Below are 17,277 nucleotides of genomic sequence, written 5' to 3'. Positions count from 1 at the left end.
CCAAAGCTTCTCCTGTGCAGGTGAACAATGCCAGCTGTGCCAGCCTTTCCTGCCAGCAGAGCTGCTCCATCCCTCTGCTCATCCTGGAGCCTCCTCTGGGCTCTCTGCAGCAGCTCCAGCTCCTCCCTGGGCTGGGAAATCACCTGTGGGGACACAGGGACAGAATTCTCCCCTCACCTCTGCTCCCACCAGTTGTGATGGAGCCCAGGATAAATCTTCTGCTTCTCCATAGCTCAGACTGTCCTGATGGACAGCAGGAAAGTGTGAAAAACGCCAATCACTTGGGGGTTTTTTTAATTTTAAAAATTTAATAGTAATAAAATGGTTATAAAACTAGTAATATAATGAGAGTAATAATAATTTGGACAATTGGGATTAGGACAATATGAGACAATAAAAACAAAGAGTTACGTCCAGGCACCTTTTCTGGGCAAAATAAGCCCAAAAAGGACCCACGTTAACAGAGGATTAACCCTTAAAACAACAACCTGTTGCATATTCAGACACCTCATCCATGATGCATAAATTCCATTCAAACACAGGATTCTGTCTGGGCAGTGTCAGCTTCTTCCTCTGAATCCTGACGACATCTTCATGGCTGAGCGAGGCAGGAAGAAGTTCTGATAATGGAGCAATAAATTCTCTTTCTCTGAAAGATTCAGTTGTCCTGTGGCTGCTATCTCGATGTGAGTCCTTTGTTTAGAAAAACAGTATCCCACACAGCATAGTCTCCACTCCAACCTTATGTTATAACCTAAAACTATATTCAACACACTACTTAAGAAAATTAATACAGCATCACTTTCTGACATAACACATATGATATTCATTTTACTATTTGCGAAAAGCCAATCGTACAAAAGGATCTCATCTTCCTCAGAGATGACATGACACTGCTACCTGGCCTTATTCCCAGATTGCGGGTGCCCTACAGGCACAGTATTCCCTTTTGTGTCCCACACAGGACCAGGAGAAGCCACCTGTCCCCAGTTCCCATTCCTGCAGCCACCAAAGCCACAAATGGATGCATTTCATTCCAGCCAGGAGTGCGTTGAAATCCAATTCATTGGACTCACCAAGTGACATCAGAGTGGGGAGCAGCCTGGCAGGGACTCAAACTGCAGGATTTGCACCTGCCCTGTGTGCTGCAAACACAAATTGCTCCTCCAGGACGCACAACAGACAACAAGTTATCCTTAACTCCTCCAGTATATTTATGCACTAAAGTTATCAAATACTTTCTGTATTTTCTAGGGAAAGGAATCACAACAACAGCTCTGGGAAAGGAAGGGGTGGATCGGTCTGATCCTAGCAGATACTTGGTGTGTGAGGGAAAAGAGAAGATTAAAAAAGATGCAAAATGCAAGGCCACGAGAAAGAAGCCAACACCTGCATTGACAGATACATGACACTTGTTTCCTGAACAAGTTGCACAAGAAACCACAACCTTTGTTTTTTTATTATTCTGAACTCAAGGTCTTGTCCTGCACTTGGAAATTCAGTGCAACGGGTATTTTAAAATAACAATTGTATCCCTAAGCGTATCTCTAGCACTAGATAAACAAGGAACAAATTGGCTCTGCTCTCACATTTCAAGTGAAAGGAGGAGAGGAAATGGTTTTAAGTTGTGCCAGGTGATGTTCAGTGTGAAAAATTCATATTTTATGATTGGCTTTTCGCAAATATTCAAATGAATATTAGATGTGTTATGTTAGAAAGTTATGCTGTATTCATTTTCTTAAGTAGTGTGTTAAATATAGTTTTGGGTTATAACATAATGTTAAAATAGAAACGATGCTGTGTAAGATCCGTTTTTTAAAGAAAGGACTCACAGCGAGATAGCAGCCACAGGACAACTGAATCTTTCAGAGAAAGAGAATTTATTGCTCCATTATCAGAAGAAATGAACTTCTTCCCACGTCGAAGGCGCTGTCAGGATTCAGAGAAAGAAGCTGACACTGACCAGACAGAATCCTGTGTTTGAATGGAATTTATGCATCATGCATGAGATGTATGAATATGCAACAGGCTGTTGCTTTTAAGGGTTAATCCTCTGTTAAAGTGGGTCCTTTTTGGGTTTATTTTGCCCAGAAAGAGGTACCCAGACTGTCCTTAACTCTTTGTTTTTATTGTCTCATATTGTCCTAATCCCAATTGTCCAAATTATTATTACTCTCATTTTATTACTACTTTTAGAATCATTTTCTTATTATGAAACTTTAAAAAATCTAAAACCAAGTGATTGTTGTTTTTCACATTCATGAAATGTTTTTTCCCTGGCAGAATGATCAGGCCTTGAGCTGCCCAGGGAGGTTTGGAGTCCCTGGAATTGTCCCAGAGGAGTCTGGCTGTGGCCCTTGGGGACAGGGATTGGGGTGATGCTGGTGGCACTGGATCACCCTAAAGGGCTCTTCCAGCCCTGGGGATTCTGTGATTGTGGCCTTGAGCTCCTCCATGGATGGGACATAATATTTCCACAACTCATGGCACAAAGAGATTACACTTTCGGATGCGAGGCCAAATATTTTAAATAATTCTTCATTTCAAGCTTCATAAACACCAACCTTGTGCTGCTGCCATATCCTGCCCTGCACAGAGAGAAAGAAATCTCCATGTTTACAGGAGATTAACCCTTAAAAGAATAACCTGTTGCACATTCATACACCTCATACATGGTGCATAAATTCCATTCAAACACAGGATTCTGTCTGATCAGTGTCAGCTTCTTCCTCTGAATCCTAACGGCTGAGCAAGGCAGGGAGAAGTTCGGTTCTTCTGATAATTGAGCAATAAATTCTCTTTCTCTGAAAGATTCAGGTGTCCTGTGGCTGCTATCTCGGTGGGAGTACCTCATTCCTCTCTTTTAAAAAACGTATCTTACATAGCACAGTTTCTATTTGAACATTTTGTTATAACCTAAAACTATATTCAACACACTACTTAAGAAAAAGAATACAGCATAACTTTCTAACATAACACATATAATATTCATTTCAATATTTGCAAAAAGCCAATCATAAAATAGGCTTTTTTCACTATTTATGAGGTTCCCCTACCCTGGAAAAGTTCATGAGGAAATGAGAAAACTGAATCAAAGCCCCACCAAGCAAGGGAATCTAAAGCAGAACAGGCAAAACCAGTCCTTGTGTCAAGACAAGCTCCTGCCCGTGTTAGTACAGAATTAATTTCAAGCTGTGAAGCTGCTGGAGGTTTTCTAGTTTCTGTAATATTGTAACTTGGACTTAGTGATGATAAGCTTTGACCAAAGAGTTCAGAATTTTATTACAAGCTTTGACCAAAAAGTTCAGAATTTTATTACAAGCTTTGACTAAAAGGTTCAGATTTTTATGAAAAGATTTTACTAAAAAGTTCAGAATTTTATCACAAGCTTTGACCAAAAAGCTCAGAATTTTATTACAAGCTTTGACTAAAAAGTTCAGAATTTTATGAGAAGCTTTTACTAAAAAGTTCAGAATTTTATCACAAGCTTTGACCAAAAAGCTCAGAATTTTATTACAAGCTTTGACTAAAAAGTTCAGAATTTTATGAGAAGCTTTTACTAAAAAGTTCAGAATTTTATCACAAGCTTTGACCAAAAAGCTCAGAATTTTATTACAAGCTTTGACTAAAAAGTTCAGAATTTTATGAGAAGCTTTTACTAAAAAGTTCAGATTTTTATCACAAGATTTAATTTAAAAGTTCAGAATTTTAGACAAGCTTTTACTAAAAAGTTTAGAATTTTAGACAAGCTTTGACCAAAAGGTTCAGATTTTTATCACAAGCTTTGACCAAAAAGTTCAGAACTTTAGTTTGGGAAAACAATCTGCTGTTGTTATTATTTTTATTATTAAACCAAGGCCTTGCATGCACCAGGGGATTTACTAAAATAGGTTTTCTAAACTAAAATAAAGTAACCATGTCAGTCAGCTCCTCTTTACGGAGGGTGGAAGGAAACCTTGGAAAAAACAGGGAGTAACCTCAGCCCTCAAAGCTCCCAGCTCCCCTGAGTAACCTTGGAGTAGCTGAGCTCCTCTTTTTGACTTTACAGGAATATTTTGAAGCTTTGCTGTGTTTTGGTTCCTTCTCCTTCTGCTCCTTAAAAGCTTTCCCAAGGATTTCTCTGGGAGGAGCTCTGCCTGCTGTCAGTGTCTGTGGTTTTTTTGTTTAATATCAGATATTGTTCAGAACTATAAATGCTGTAGAGGTGTCCAGTTCCCCAAATATACCAATTTATGTTGATATTAATTTATTAATTGGCCTTTATTCTTGCAAACGCACAATTGCCTTCATGGGAAAACTGCATAAAACCCATTTCTCACAAAGATAAAACCCTCTTTTAATTAACACAAAGCAATTAGCACAGGGCTCATCTTTCTGTAGAAGTTGAATGTGTCAAAGTTATTCCCAGGTAATGTCAGAGATCTGAATAATTTCCCCGACTTCTTGGAAAACTTTTCTGATTCTGTGTTCTTCACCAAATATCAAAATCAAGCACCTTACATTAAAATTACTGCAAAAAGGAACCTGACTTCAGTTAATGATTTCCACAACAATGCTAATTAAAGTTGTGTGGTTTGTTTGATTAGTCCTATAATGGAATATTCACCTTTTTTTTTTACAAGTAATTATATTTGATGACATTGCAGCTTCATCACCAAAGTTTTGTTTTCAATAATTCTGTAATAAATTTGGTCTTGCAGGGCTTTACCAAGAGATGTAATTGAGAATAACCTTGCACCTTCTGGGGTGTTACATTCCAGCAGTTTAGGCTCCAGTCCTGCACTAATATCCATGCTGGCAGAGGAATAAATCAATTTTCCTCGCATCCAGATCTGATTGCAGGATCACAGGTATCAGTGCTCCCATACAAACTTCCCTTTCAACTCTCAAGTTAAATCAGGACTAAGCAAAACTGAGCTGCTGAAATTAAATATGTGGAGGTCAGCCTGTAATTTAGCAAGATATTTAATTACACTGCAGGACGCTTAAGAAGTTTGCCATTTTTCCTCAGGACCTGTGCTGTTATTTAACAAATACTTTGGGATTTTTAATATTATTCACTGTGTTCTTTGTTCTATTAATTGTACTGATTTTGGTACAGAAATGTTCAAAAGGGTGGAGACTGTGCACATATTCTTTAATTGTAATAGGGCACTATTGATTTCTTTACAATTCACAGATATCACAAGCTATTTAAACATGGCAGGGAATAGATTTAGACTGCAGGTGCCCAATTCAATTAAATAATCTGTGGTCAGTAAATAAAATTATTTTTCCTTCTCTGGGAAGAAAGTTTAATGTGAACTTGGACTTTTTTTTTAGGACAGGATGTGGATGAGTTCTCCCAGAACATGCAAAAAGTTCATTTACAGAAAGTATTTAATACAGACCCAATCCTGATTCTGCAATAATCCTGAGAATTCTGTAAATTCACATTCAGCAAAACAGCACCAGAAAGATAAATTGGATAAATATGTTCTATCCCGTGGGATTTGCTAAAAACAAAACCCCCATTTCCCTGGGATTGCTGTCCCTGGAACAGCCTGCAAGGTGTGAGCCCATCCTACCTTGGAACTTGTCTTGGTTTGGAAAGCCAGGTGTCTGCTGAGGAAGGCAGGAGCCTCCCCTGAAATGGAAAATGTAAACCCCCCCCTCCAAATTGCTATAAATTTTAAATTAAGGGGCTCTCAGGCAAAGATATGGGAGCAGGAATAACAGTTCTGCATTAGGGAAGTGTCACCATCTTATTTTCTGAAAAATTCCTTTGCCAGGATTTTTCTCCTGGGAAGCTGAGAAGCCTCAGAGAAAAAGTAAAACAATAATTATCTCGTTTGCTTCTCCTGTGTATTGCTGCTTTGGAATGTGGTTTGGAGGTTGTTTATCCAACAGGTGGTTGTTTTATTGGTTTCATGTGAATTGTTTTGACTTAATGACCAATCATGGTCCAGCTGTGTTGAGACTCTGGCGAGAGTCACGAGTTTTCATTATTATCTTTTAGCCTTTTGACTGTATCCTCTCTGTGTTCTTTAGCATAGTTTAGTATAGCATTCTTTAATATAATATAATACTATAAAATAATAAATTAGCCTTCTGAGAACGTGGAGTCAGATTCATCATTTCCTCCTCCGATGGGGGACCCAGAACATACCACACCACAGGGAAGAAAACTAAAAGGATAAAAATAAACAGTGCAGTGAACCAAAACAACACTGCCAGAGTCAGAACCCAGCCTGACACCCTGTGGGTCAGGGTGCTGGCAGCAGTCCCATTGGAATTGTGGCTGCAGTCCTCCTGCAGTGTCAGGGGTGGTTCTGCTGGAGCAGGGAGATGTCAGAACCCAGGACGTTCCTCTGGCTGCCCTGGGTGACTCCAGACCCTGGCAGGGGGCTCAGACACCCTGGCATGGAGTCACAGACACCTGTGCCTTTGATTTTAGCCCATGGAAACAATCACCAACTGTGTGTGAAGAGTTACAAGCCACAAGGGTTTGAGTAGAATGACGGTTAATTTGTCACAGCGTGGAAAAGTAGAATTTTGGGGATTTCGAATGGGGGCTCAAGAGCAAGACGGAGGAATCTGGGTGTGTCCTGTCCTTCTCCTTCTTCTTGTCCTCCATCTTCTGCTGTGATGGTAACACTTTTTGATTGGTTTGGAGTAGAGACAGACTGTCTAACATAGGTGATAGGGATTGGAAAATTATTGTAAATAAAGTACACGTAATTTTTAGTATAAAAAGATAACACCACCCCAAGGGCAGGGACTGTGCCACAAACTGACCTGCCAGACTGACCTCAGCAGGTCAGAGAAAGAATGTGATAGATAAGAGAAAATAAACAACCTTGAAAAGCAGAACTGAGGAATCTCTACTTCTTTGCTCACGGGGCTGGGAAAAAAGACTCTTTAATACCTCGGGAGCCAGTCCAACAACTCAGAACCCAAGAGGGATCCTGGAGAAAGGTGCAGTCTCTGCCTCTGGAGATCCAGGGGAAGAGGCAGGTGCTGTTCCTCTGGGGAATCCCGTGCAGAAGCTGTGCTGGTGTTCCAGAATCTCCAGATTATATCCAGGTAGGAATGCTTGGCTCCTCCCTCTGGGCTCCCATCTCCCAGTGGGATGCTGCAGTTCTTATCAGCCATGCAGTGACATTCAATAGTCTGTTATCAGCAGAGGTCCCCCAAAGGGAGGAGTGATTGTGGAAGAGATAAGGAAAAACTGCCCACTGAACAGAGGACAAGTGCCATAGAGACGATGTGCAAACCCAGGGCACTGGGAATATTTCTGTGTCTGCTCTGGGGTGCCCTGACCCCCAGGGCAGCACTGACTCTGACCCTCATCCATGGAGAAAGTTTCCTAAGCTCCAGGACAGACTGGAATGCACAAAAGTGTGAGATAGATTACAGAGAGCAGTGTGGAGATGCTGAATGCCCAGCTGGCCTCACCATTTCCAGTACAAGCCACAGGTTCTGCCCGACATTTGTGATATTTTCTGGGGTTCTGCCCAACATTTCTGATATTTTCTGGGCTTCTGCCATTCTCTTCTTATCAGGTTTTCACCCCTGTAATCTTTTGCCAGCCAGAAAAAAGAAAGGTCAGCCTTGATTAAACCCCACAATTTAATACCACATTAGAACTTGCATTTTGTGGCACCTTCCCCACAATGTTTTTCATGCTCAGAGAGTTTCTCAGCACTTGCCCTGCTACCAGCACCTCTAAATACCTCAAGGATTAAACATTTGCCCTCACTATGCTTAAATTTTTTATTTTAATGTTCCTTAACTCCAACCAAAACTGCCATGAGACAAAGCAAATGCAGAATTTCAGATTTTGGACCTTTCCTGCACCTCTGGTGCTTGTGAGATGAGGTCAGAGAGTTTTCAGAAGCGCTGGAGTTTGTGCTCCAGCTCCTCCCTCAGTCAGGTGCTGGCAAACAAAGGAGTGTCACACATTTGAAGTCTGGAAAAATTAGGATTCCACATGAATAAACCAATTAGAATGAAGGGTTTTTGTAACATCTCCACTTGCACGCTCAAAAGAGGATGATTAATTAAATTTACACCAGAAGACAACATTCTGTCACTACAATGAGTTGGAATTGAAACCCCAGAGTGACAAAGGAAAATTCAGCTTTTAGATTAATTTCCACTTCTCCACTTCCAAACACACGGCACTAAAACACAGATAATTTAAGGTATTTCACAAGATATCCTAAAACAATTTTTTTAAAAAAAAATTTAAAATTTTATTTAATTATTTTTATTTATTTTTTAAATTTTAATTTATTTTATTTTAATTTAATTTTTATTTTATTTTAATATTATTTCATTTACTATTTCTTTATAAATATTTAAAAATATTTAAAATAATAAAAATTAATTTAAATAGTATTAAAATATTATTTTTTAATATTTATAATAATGAAAAATATATAAATTAAAATAATATTAAAATAGTAAGTATTTATTTTTATTTACTAATGCTCCAGCTTCCTTGTTATTTGGTCTGTAGCAGAAGCAAACAGAAGAGCACCCAGGATGATTTCAGTGTTCTGTGATGACCCAAAAAGGCACTGAGGTCCCTTCCCAGCAGGTTAATAATTAAGAGAAGCCCCAAAGTGAACTGGTGCAGCAGCTCTGGCATTCAGCTGCAGGGAACTTTCAGTTCCCACTTCTGATTTTTTACTTCAGTTCCCATTTCTGCTTTTTTACCTCATCTGCAATCCCGCCCTGCAGAGGCACAGTGACCTGAGCGCCATCCATCATTTACAGGAACAAGGTGACAAAGCCTCCCCAGAAGGGGTTTGGGTGAGTTCAGCACTTCAAGGGCAGGGCTGGCAGCAGATGGAATTCTTGGCTCAGATCCCTGGGCCAAAAAATCCTTCCCTTGGGAATTCAACGGCCGCAACATTTCCAGTCAGTGCTGCTTTCATTTTCCATTCCTTAAAATGATGGCAGCAACAAGCAGGAGATTTATTGCCTGGTACAGGGGTGCCTCCAGAACACCTCTGCAATTTCAGATTCCTCTTGGATGAAAAATCCTAAAAATAATTGGCAGCAAAAAGCAACTTTTTGTTGCTGGTCCTGGTACAGGGGTGCCTCAACAAAACATCTGCAATTTCAGATTCCTCTTAATTGAAAAGCCCTAAAAATAATTGGTGCCTCCACAAAACCTCTGCAATTTCAGATTTCTCTTACATGAAAAATTCTAAAAATGATGGCAGCGGAAAGCAGTTTTTAATTCCCTGGTGAGAGATGCCTCCACAAAATCCCTACAATTTCAGATTCCTCTTAGATTAAAAACCCAAAAAATGATGGCAGCAAAAAGCAACTTGTTGTTCCCTGCTACAGGGATGCCTCCACAAAACCTCTGCAATTTCAGATTCTTCTTGTATGAAAAATCCTAAAAATAATTGGCAGCAAAAAGCAATTTTTTTGTTGCTGGTCCCTGGTACAAGGGTGCCTGCAGAAAACCTCTGCAATTTCAGATTCCTCTTGTATGAAAAATGATAATTAAAATTGATTTTCATACAGTAGCCTTGAATGCTGCTTCCAGGAGCTTTTAAGACACACTCTGAAGGATACAAATATCCAAGGGAAGCATCCTTGCATGCCACAGAAATGTGTTTTTTCTAAATATGATGCAGGATTCATTTGGATTAGGAGGAAAAGAACTACCATAGAATTTTTTCCCCTCAAAATTGCATTTATACAGGGAGAATGACAACAGAGCAGAACTGAGCAAAGGCAGCATTACCAAGTGCAGCTTTCTGAGCTGCAGAGACAAAATCCAGCCAATTCACTGAAACATTTCCTATTTATTGTTATTTATTCCTATTTGTATTGTTGTTTGTTCCTTTTTTATGTTATTTATTCTGCACTGCCTTCATCTCTCAGCTGCTTTCCATCCATAGCACAGCATCCCAACAAAACTGACTTTGGCAACCGCTCTGGAAGGGAGCTGGCAGAAGAAAACTGAATCCTTCCAAAACTTTCTCCTCAGAAAAGGAAAAAGTCCCTGAATGGAGAGATACAAAACCCCCCATTCATCCCAGCTGGGTGAAAGCTGACTGGAAATTCAACAGGACCCTTAAAATGAAACATTTCACCAACTCAGGCCCACGAGAGAGGTGAACAAAATATATCTACAAAAGACCAAACATTTTGTTTGTAAGGCAGAAACATGTTATGATTTCCACCCACAAATGAAGCTGAAGTTCAGAGAAACTTGTTGCATTTTTAATGTTGATAAACCCCCTAGCACAGATGTGTCCCAAGATGAACATTTAATATTAATATTAGAGCTTTTTGTTTATAGACCCCTAGCACAGATGTGTCCCAAGATGAACACTTAATATTAATATTAGAGCTTTTTATTTTATATCAGGGCCTCTTGGGTTGTCCTTGCTCCTGTTCTCCCCCTTCCCAACCACAGGGGGTTTGAGATGATCCAGTGGAGCTGACAGAATTCCTTATGGAATAAGGAATTATGAAATAATTTTGGGATGCTCTGGACAATGCTTTAGAGAACAGCAAAAGTTGATTTGGTTAACTCAAGGGAAATCATGGAATGGTTTGGGTTGGGAGGGACCTTAAATCTCATCCCATGGCAGGGACACCTCCCACTGTCCCAGGCTGTTCCCAGCCCCAGTGTCCAGCCTGGCCTTGGGCACTGCCAGGGATCCAGGGATGGAATTCCATCCCAGCCCTGCCCACCCTGCCAGGGAACAATTCCCCATTCCCAATATCCCACCCAGCCCTGCCCTCTGGCACTGGCAGCCATTCCCTGTGTGCTGTCCCTGCATCCCCTGGAAATTGTCTCTCTGCAGCTTTCCTGGGGCTCCTGCAGGCCCTGCAAGGCCACCCTGAGCTCAGGCCAAAGCTTCTCCTGTGCAGGTGAACAATGCCAGCTGTGCCAGCCTTTCCTGCCAGCAGAGCTGCTCCAGCCCTTGGAGCATCCTCACAGTCCGTGTTTTTATCATCCTTCCCTTTCCTGCCAAGATGGAAAGGAGAGAGAGACACAAACTTGGCAACCCCAGCTCCACTCTCTCCTTTGGCACAGCCCCATTCCATGGGAACCCAGGCACCTCCATTATTTCATGGTGACCTTTCCTTTCCTTGAAATTCCCTTTCCTTTCCTTGAAATTCCCTTCCCTTCCCTCATCCCTCCCCAACAGGATAAAACCTGCAGGAGAGCCCAAAAAGATGCATTTAAATGAAATTTAGTTCAAAACTCAATTTTCATCCCTGGTTTTATCCCAGCAGGGACAATGCAATGGGTTGAACTCTACCGGTTGTGCCACCAGGAAGGGAGAAGGGTGAAAATGAGGGTAAATTTGGGGTTTTTTGCCTTTTATTTTCTTAGTTTCCCCTCAGCCTCTGAGAAGATTGGACAGCTGATATCCAGGGATGTTTTGTAAAGAAAGGCACTGCTGTTCAATCAGCTGGGGGATTTTCTTTTTCCCTCAACACCTGAAGCAAAATTTAAATAAATCTACATTAAAAACCTCCTCTCCTCTTTGCAGAGCCGTGTATCTTCTCATCACAGTCACAGGCAAGACCTGTGGATCCCCAACTCCCCAAAATCCATATTTTAGCCCCCAAAACCCCACTATTGCCTGGTTTGATTTTGCTCCCAAGTTGAAGGAAAGGTCCCCAGGATGTCTCTGAAGCAGCAGAGACAGAAAAGGCAAAATTGAGTTTCACCCCTGCAAGTTCTCCTAGAACAGACAATTCTGATTCCTCTTGTATAAAAAATGATAATTGAAGTTCATTTTCATACAGCCCCCCATAACTGTGGGGCCTGCAGAGAAATGAAATTCATCCAGTCTTTGCCCAAAGTTTGCATCCTTTAATTTGTGTTTTCTCAGGGCGTTTTCCAGGAGTTTTCCTTGATCCTGAAGGGATTTGGGCACTGAATGAACCCTTCCATCAGATGATCCCAAACCTGGCCTTCACGCTGTGTCAGGTGCAATTCCAGATGGAATTGCTCTCTCAGGAAGCAAAAAAGGGTGGAAAATACACAGAAAAAATAAAAAGATTGAAGTCAATACTTCAATGTCTGGAATGGGATTAGAGGAGTGACAAAAGGGTAAACACATCTTTGTGGCTGCTGGTCATCAAATCGTGATTGAATGGAAATTAAATCATTCATTAAAATTTAATAGAAGGATCATGGCAGGGTTGGGAAACCACAAACAAAACCCCAAAACTTCATTAACAACTTAAAACTGGTTATAAAGTCATGATTTAATAGAAATTAAATCATTATTTAAAATTAATAAAAGGACAGGATTGTGGCAAAGTTGGGAAACAACAGCAAACAAAACCCTAAAACTTCATTAATAACTTAAAACTGGTTATAAAATCATGATTTAATGGAAATTAAATAATTAATTAAAATTAATAAAAGGACAGGATTGTGGCAAAGTTGGGAAACAACAGCAAACAAAACCCTAAAACTTCATTAATAACTTAAAACTGGTTATAAAATCATGATTTAATGGAAATTAAATAATTAATTAAAATTAATAAAAGGACAGGATTGTGGCAAAGTTGGGAAACAACAGCAAACAAAAGCCCAAAACTTCACAAATAACTTAAACCTGGTTATCAAATCACTATTTAATGGAAATTAAATAATTAATTAAAATTAATAAAAGGACAGGATTGTGGCAAAGTTGGGAAACAACAGCAAACAAAACCCTAAAACTTCATTAATAACTTAAACCTGGTTATTAAATAATGATTTAATGGAAATTATATCATTAATTAAAATTAATAAAGGGACAGGGTCATGGCAGGGTTGGGAAACAACAGCAAACAAAAGCCCAAAACTTCACAAATAACTTAAAACTGGTTATCAAATCACTATTTAAAGGAATTAAATCATTAATTAAAATTAATTAATAAAAGGACAAGTTCGTGGCAGGGCCAAGAAACAACAGCAAATAAAACTCCAAAACTTCATTAATAACTTCAAAATGGTTTTAAATCATGATTTAATGGAAATTAAATCATTATTTAAAATTAATAAAAGGGCAGGATTGTGGCAGGGGCAAGAAACAACAGCAAATAAAACCCCAAAACTTTATGAACAACTTAAAACTGGTTATCAAATCATGGTTTAATGGAAATTAAATCATTAATTAAAATTAATAAAGGGACAGGATCGTGGCAAGGTTGGGAAACAACAGCAAACTAAACCTCAAAACTTCATTAATAACTTAAAATTACCACACAAATCAATTCTAATTTAGACAAAATCGTTTTTATACCATGCCAATACAGCTAAAATTCAGAATTTCAAAGTGAAATGTTGAAAAGTTCTTTTCCCTTCAATAAGGAGGGGTTTAATCCTGCCTGGAACAATGAACAAGGAGATTTTTCCTCCAAAGTCAGGCAGAAAACCCAGCCCAGCACAGATTTCTATTTACACCAAAGTGATTTTTACCAAGTCTCAAAACATTCCAGAGCAGCTGACGATCATTTTGACAGATTTGGCATAAGATTTTCCAGGCAAATTCTCAAAAATTTATTCATCTTTTAATGAAACAATAACATTTTAAACTCAAATCCCTGCTGAAGTTGGTTACAGGTTTAATAAAGGATGAGGTTCTGTTCACTGGGTTTTAAAACAGACCCAAATAACATCGAGTCCTGGAGATAACTGAATTTGTGACACTTGGGAGAAAGGAAATAAACCAAAATAATTAAAATTCCCTGTTTATAAAACATCTGAACCACTTAACCTTGGGTTTTATCAGCATGGACCTGTCAGCTCCTCTACTGCAGCAATTCCCTTGAACTTTGCTGTCAGTGTTTTCTTAAAAATAAGTTTAAAGAAGTAATTTCAAGTCTTGTTTCAGCAAATCTTCTCAAGCCACCTTTATTATTTTTGGCAACTCAGTAAATCTCATATTTTGGGGAGTGGGGGATCAACAGATTTGGCTGAATAAAGGATTTTGTGAAGGCAAAGGGAGCATTTATCACCTCAACCCAGGAGAAACCTCCCAGAACCACAGGAAAACGGTGAAGATTTGGAAAAACCAGCCACATTTTATTGATATTTACAAAGGCAAACGGTATCTTTACAATGCAAACACTTCCAGTTAATAATTAAAAAAGATCCTCGAGTGTTTGACTGGCACAACACATTTTCTCTCCCTTGAATAAAAAGAGAAATAGAATTAAACTCTGCCTAAAATTTGCTTTTTTTTTGCCCTCTCAGAGGGGAATTCCAAAGCAGAGAGCTGCAAGTAACAGAACACTTGTCAAGCCACTTCTTTAATTTTTAAAGAATAAACAGATAAATTATTGGGGCATAATTCTCAGAGCAGTGCAGGTTATTAAGGTGCATCATCATCATCATCATCAAAATAAAATGAAATAAAATTAAATTAAATTAAAAAAAATAATAATAAAATTAATTAGAAATTCTGGCCAAAAAAAGCTGGAGGAGCTTTTATTTTTAGCTTGGAGGGGTTTAAATGAATTAAAAATAAAACTCTGTAAGTTTTATTAATCTTTTTGTCCAAATAGATTTTAATAACAACTATGTGCTGTTGCAGATGCCTTTTTCAGGGAGGAAGAACATCCTGTTGACTTCACTGATGGGAATATCTCTCAGGGCTGGAATTGCCTCCTCCTGGAATTTCTTCTGCTGCTGCTTTTTGGCAAAGTTATCTACAAAAGATAAGCAGAACATTTCATGGCTTCCAGGTCCTTTTTTTTTTTCCCCAGAATATGATGGAATTTTATAATGCAACACTGCAAATTTAGCTACTTGAAAGGATGAAAACCCCACCAGGACTTCGAAAAAAATCAGATATTTGAGTTAAAAAAAGGCTTAAAGGCTTAAAATTTGAGTTTTATTTAAAGGATTCAAATTTGGGCTTTATTTAAAGGCTTAGAAGTTGGGCTTTATTTAAAGGATTAGAATTTGGGTTTTATTTAAATGCTTAAAATTCAGGTTTTATGTAAAGGTTTTAAATTTAGATTTTATTCTCTACAGATCTCCAGAATTCTCAGTGAAGAATCAAACTTATCAAAAAGCAATAAAATTACCTGTGATGGTGTGAGTGGAGTTGAGTGGAGCTGTGCTCATCATGTTAATCCCAAAAAGCAAAATATAACCGATTCCCACCGACACCAGGAGATAAACTGGCAGAGCAACTGCCCAGTACCTGAGAAAAGGGATTGGAAATTTGACATTTAGTTACAAATGCTTAATAATAAATCAGTTTTAATGTTGGTTTTTTTTTTACCTGTGATGAATTTCTCCCAGAGGAAAAGAAGCAACACCTCTGATTACGGATCCTGACTCCACTGGAGCCACTGACAAACCATCAGATAAATTCCTTTAAAAAAGGTGTTTATTTTTTAATTGTGGCCTAAAGTTTAGTGTATTTCCACCAGCAAACTTCCTAAAAGCAAAATGTCACATTTATCCTAAAACATCCCAATATTATTTATTTCATGGCACAACAAAACATTTTCACCATAGCTACAAAACAAAATGCTTCAGAAACATCAACACTGCAGCCCTTTATCATCAGGGAGAAATGGATTTAGTGCAAGGCCATTATTTAAAAAATAAGTTTTTTTATTTGAAAATAATTAAGTTGAAGGAATTTAATTGGCTGGACTTACTTTTGAGGCCAGTATGTCAGTCCCAGGGAGAAGAGCCAAGTCTCAGGAACATAAGCCCAGATAAGGTACAGAACTGCACAACAAAATCAAAAAGTCACCATAAGACTGATGGCGTTTTAGACTTCCTAAAGTTTGCTTTTATTTAATCCAAAATACCTCTCCCAAAAGATTGCAGGGTTTGCCTCTCAGACACGAACCCTGCCCAGTCCCTGGGATCAATTTTGTATTTAACATTTAATTTCTGATTTCCTCTGAAGGCAGACAAGAATTTATTCCAATTTAAACTGCAGAACAAAAAAGGAAAAACCAACATAACCACCCCCAAACACCTCAACAAAAAGAAGCCAAAGGAGCCTGAACAGAAATAATATTAGAGCAGAAAATGATCTCACAGAGGACATTCAATGGGAACAAAACCGGGTGGAATTGCAGCATTTGGATGGAACTGTAATGAAAAAATATTGAAAATCCTTCCTGATTCTTCCTGGGAGAGCAGCTGGGCCCAACTCCCCTCGTTTCTCACTGCCCGAGGGTGCCAAAGACCCACAGCAGGATCCTGCACTGAAGGATATTTGCAGCACCTTTTCTTGGGTTGGAAAAGTGTTTTGTACCCTCCCAAACCTTGGACCCATCACACCAGCACAGAAAAGCTGATGGAACCCAAAATATTTTCCGCTGCTGTTGGTCAGATTGACTTAATTTTTATTTTTATTTTTTTTTTCAGTGTTTTGGTGGGGTAGGTAACACCCAGCTCTGCTGGCAGGAAAGGCTGGCACAGCTGGCATTGTTCACCTGCACAGGAGAAGCTTTGGCCTGAGCTCAGGGTGGCCTTGCAGGGCCTGCAGGAGCCCCAGGAAAGCTGGAGAGAGACAATTTCCAGGGGATGCAGGGACAGCACACAGGGAATGGCTGCCAGTGCCAGAGGGCAGGGCTGGATGGGATCTTGGCAATGAGGAATTGTTCCCTGGCAGGGTGGGCAGGGGCTGGGATGGAATTCCATCCCTGGATCCCTGGCAGTGCCCAAGGCCAGGCTGGACACTGGGGCTGGAGCAGCCTGGGACAGTGGGAGGTGTCCCTGCCCATGGGATGAACTTTAAGGTCCCTCCCAACCCAAACCATTCCATGATTTCCGTTGAGTTAACCAAATCAACTTTTGCTGTTCTCTAAAGCATTGTCCAGACCATCCCAAAGGAACACCACAACAACCTCCAGTGCTTGCTCAACGTGAAAAAGTGCGTGATTCGAGTCAAAAACGGATTAAAACGTGAACGCAGCAAAGCAGCACCCCGGGGGGGGGGACGGATCCGGCTGTGGGATACTCACTGAAGCCAAACCACGAACCCAAAAAAAGCGCAAATCCATAAATTGCCCTTTCTGGCAGCGGGGCCGGAGAGTTCTCAACCATCCCGGGCTCTTCCCTTTAACTTGGCGGCGAGGGCGGAGATTTCCTGGGGAGCTCCTTGGGGGGACCCGCGGCTGCGGGGGCCGCACCCCTCCCTCCCTCCCTGGGACAGCAGGAGGAGGAGGAGGATGGAAGGGAGGAAGGATGGAAGGGAGGAAGGGAGGAAGGCGCTCCCTACCCCGCTCCCACCTCCGCGCCGCCCGCATCCGGCCACGCGCGCAGGCGCACGGCCC

General features: G+C 40.0%; 1 protein-coding gene across 1 annotated transcript; it reads right to left on the bottom strand.

The window, feature by feature from the left end:
* Window positions 1-14,029: 14,029 nt before the first annotated feature.
* Window positions 14,030-17,219, bottom strand: PIGP (phosphatidylinositol glycan anchor biosynthesis class P). The gene is made up of 4 exons (XM_005429524.2): window positions 16,966-17,219; window positions 15,643-15,715; window positions 15,058-15,176; window positions 14,030-14,676 (listed from the first exon to the last, which is right to left on the bottom strand). The coding sequence occupies exons 1-4, from the start codon at window positions 17,045-17,047 to the stop codon at window positions 14,546-14,548; spliced, it is 405 nt and encodes a 134-aa protein (XP_005429581.1). The 5' UTR covers window positions 17,048-17,219; the 3' UTR covers window positions 14,030-14,545.
* Between the last annotated feature and the right edge of the window lie 58 nt (window positions 17,220-17,277).

Source organism: Geospiza fortis, unplaced genomic scaffold (genome assembly GCF_000277835.1).
Source record: "Geospiza fortis unplaced genomic scaffold, GeoFor_1.0 scaffold409, whole genome shotgun sequence".
Lineage (NCBI taxonomy): Eukaryota > Metazoa > Chordata > Aves > Passeriformes > Thraupidae > Geospiza > Geospiza fortis.
Note: the sequence above shows the minus strand (reverse complement) of the source record. Positions and strands in the feature narration are given on the sequence as shown.

Coding starts and splice junctions, on each gene's coding strand:
- PIGP (XM_005429524.2), bottom strand. CDS start 17,047: ATGGTTGAGAACTCTCCGGCCCCGCTGCCAGAAAGGGCAATTTATGGA. Junction 15,716..16,965: donor GGGTTCGTGGTTTGGCTTCA/GTGAGTATCCCA, acceptor TTTGTTGTGCAG/TTCTGTACCTTATCTGGGCT. Junction 14,677..15,057: donor CTCCACTCACACCATCACAG/GTAATTTTATTG, acceptor TATCTTTTGTAG/ATAACTTTGCCAAAAAGCAG.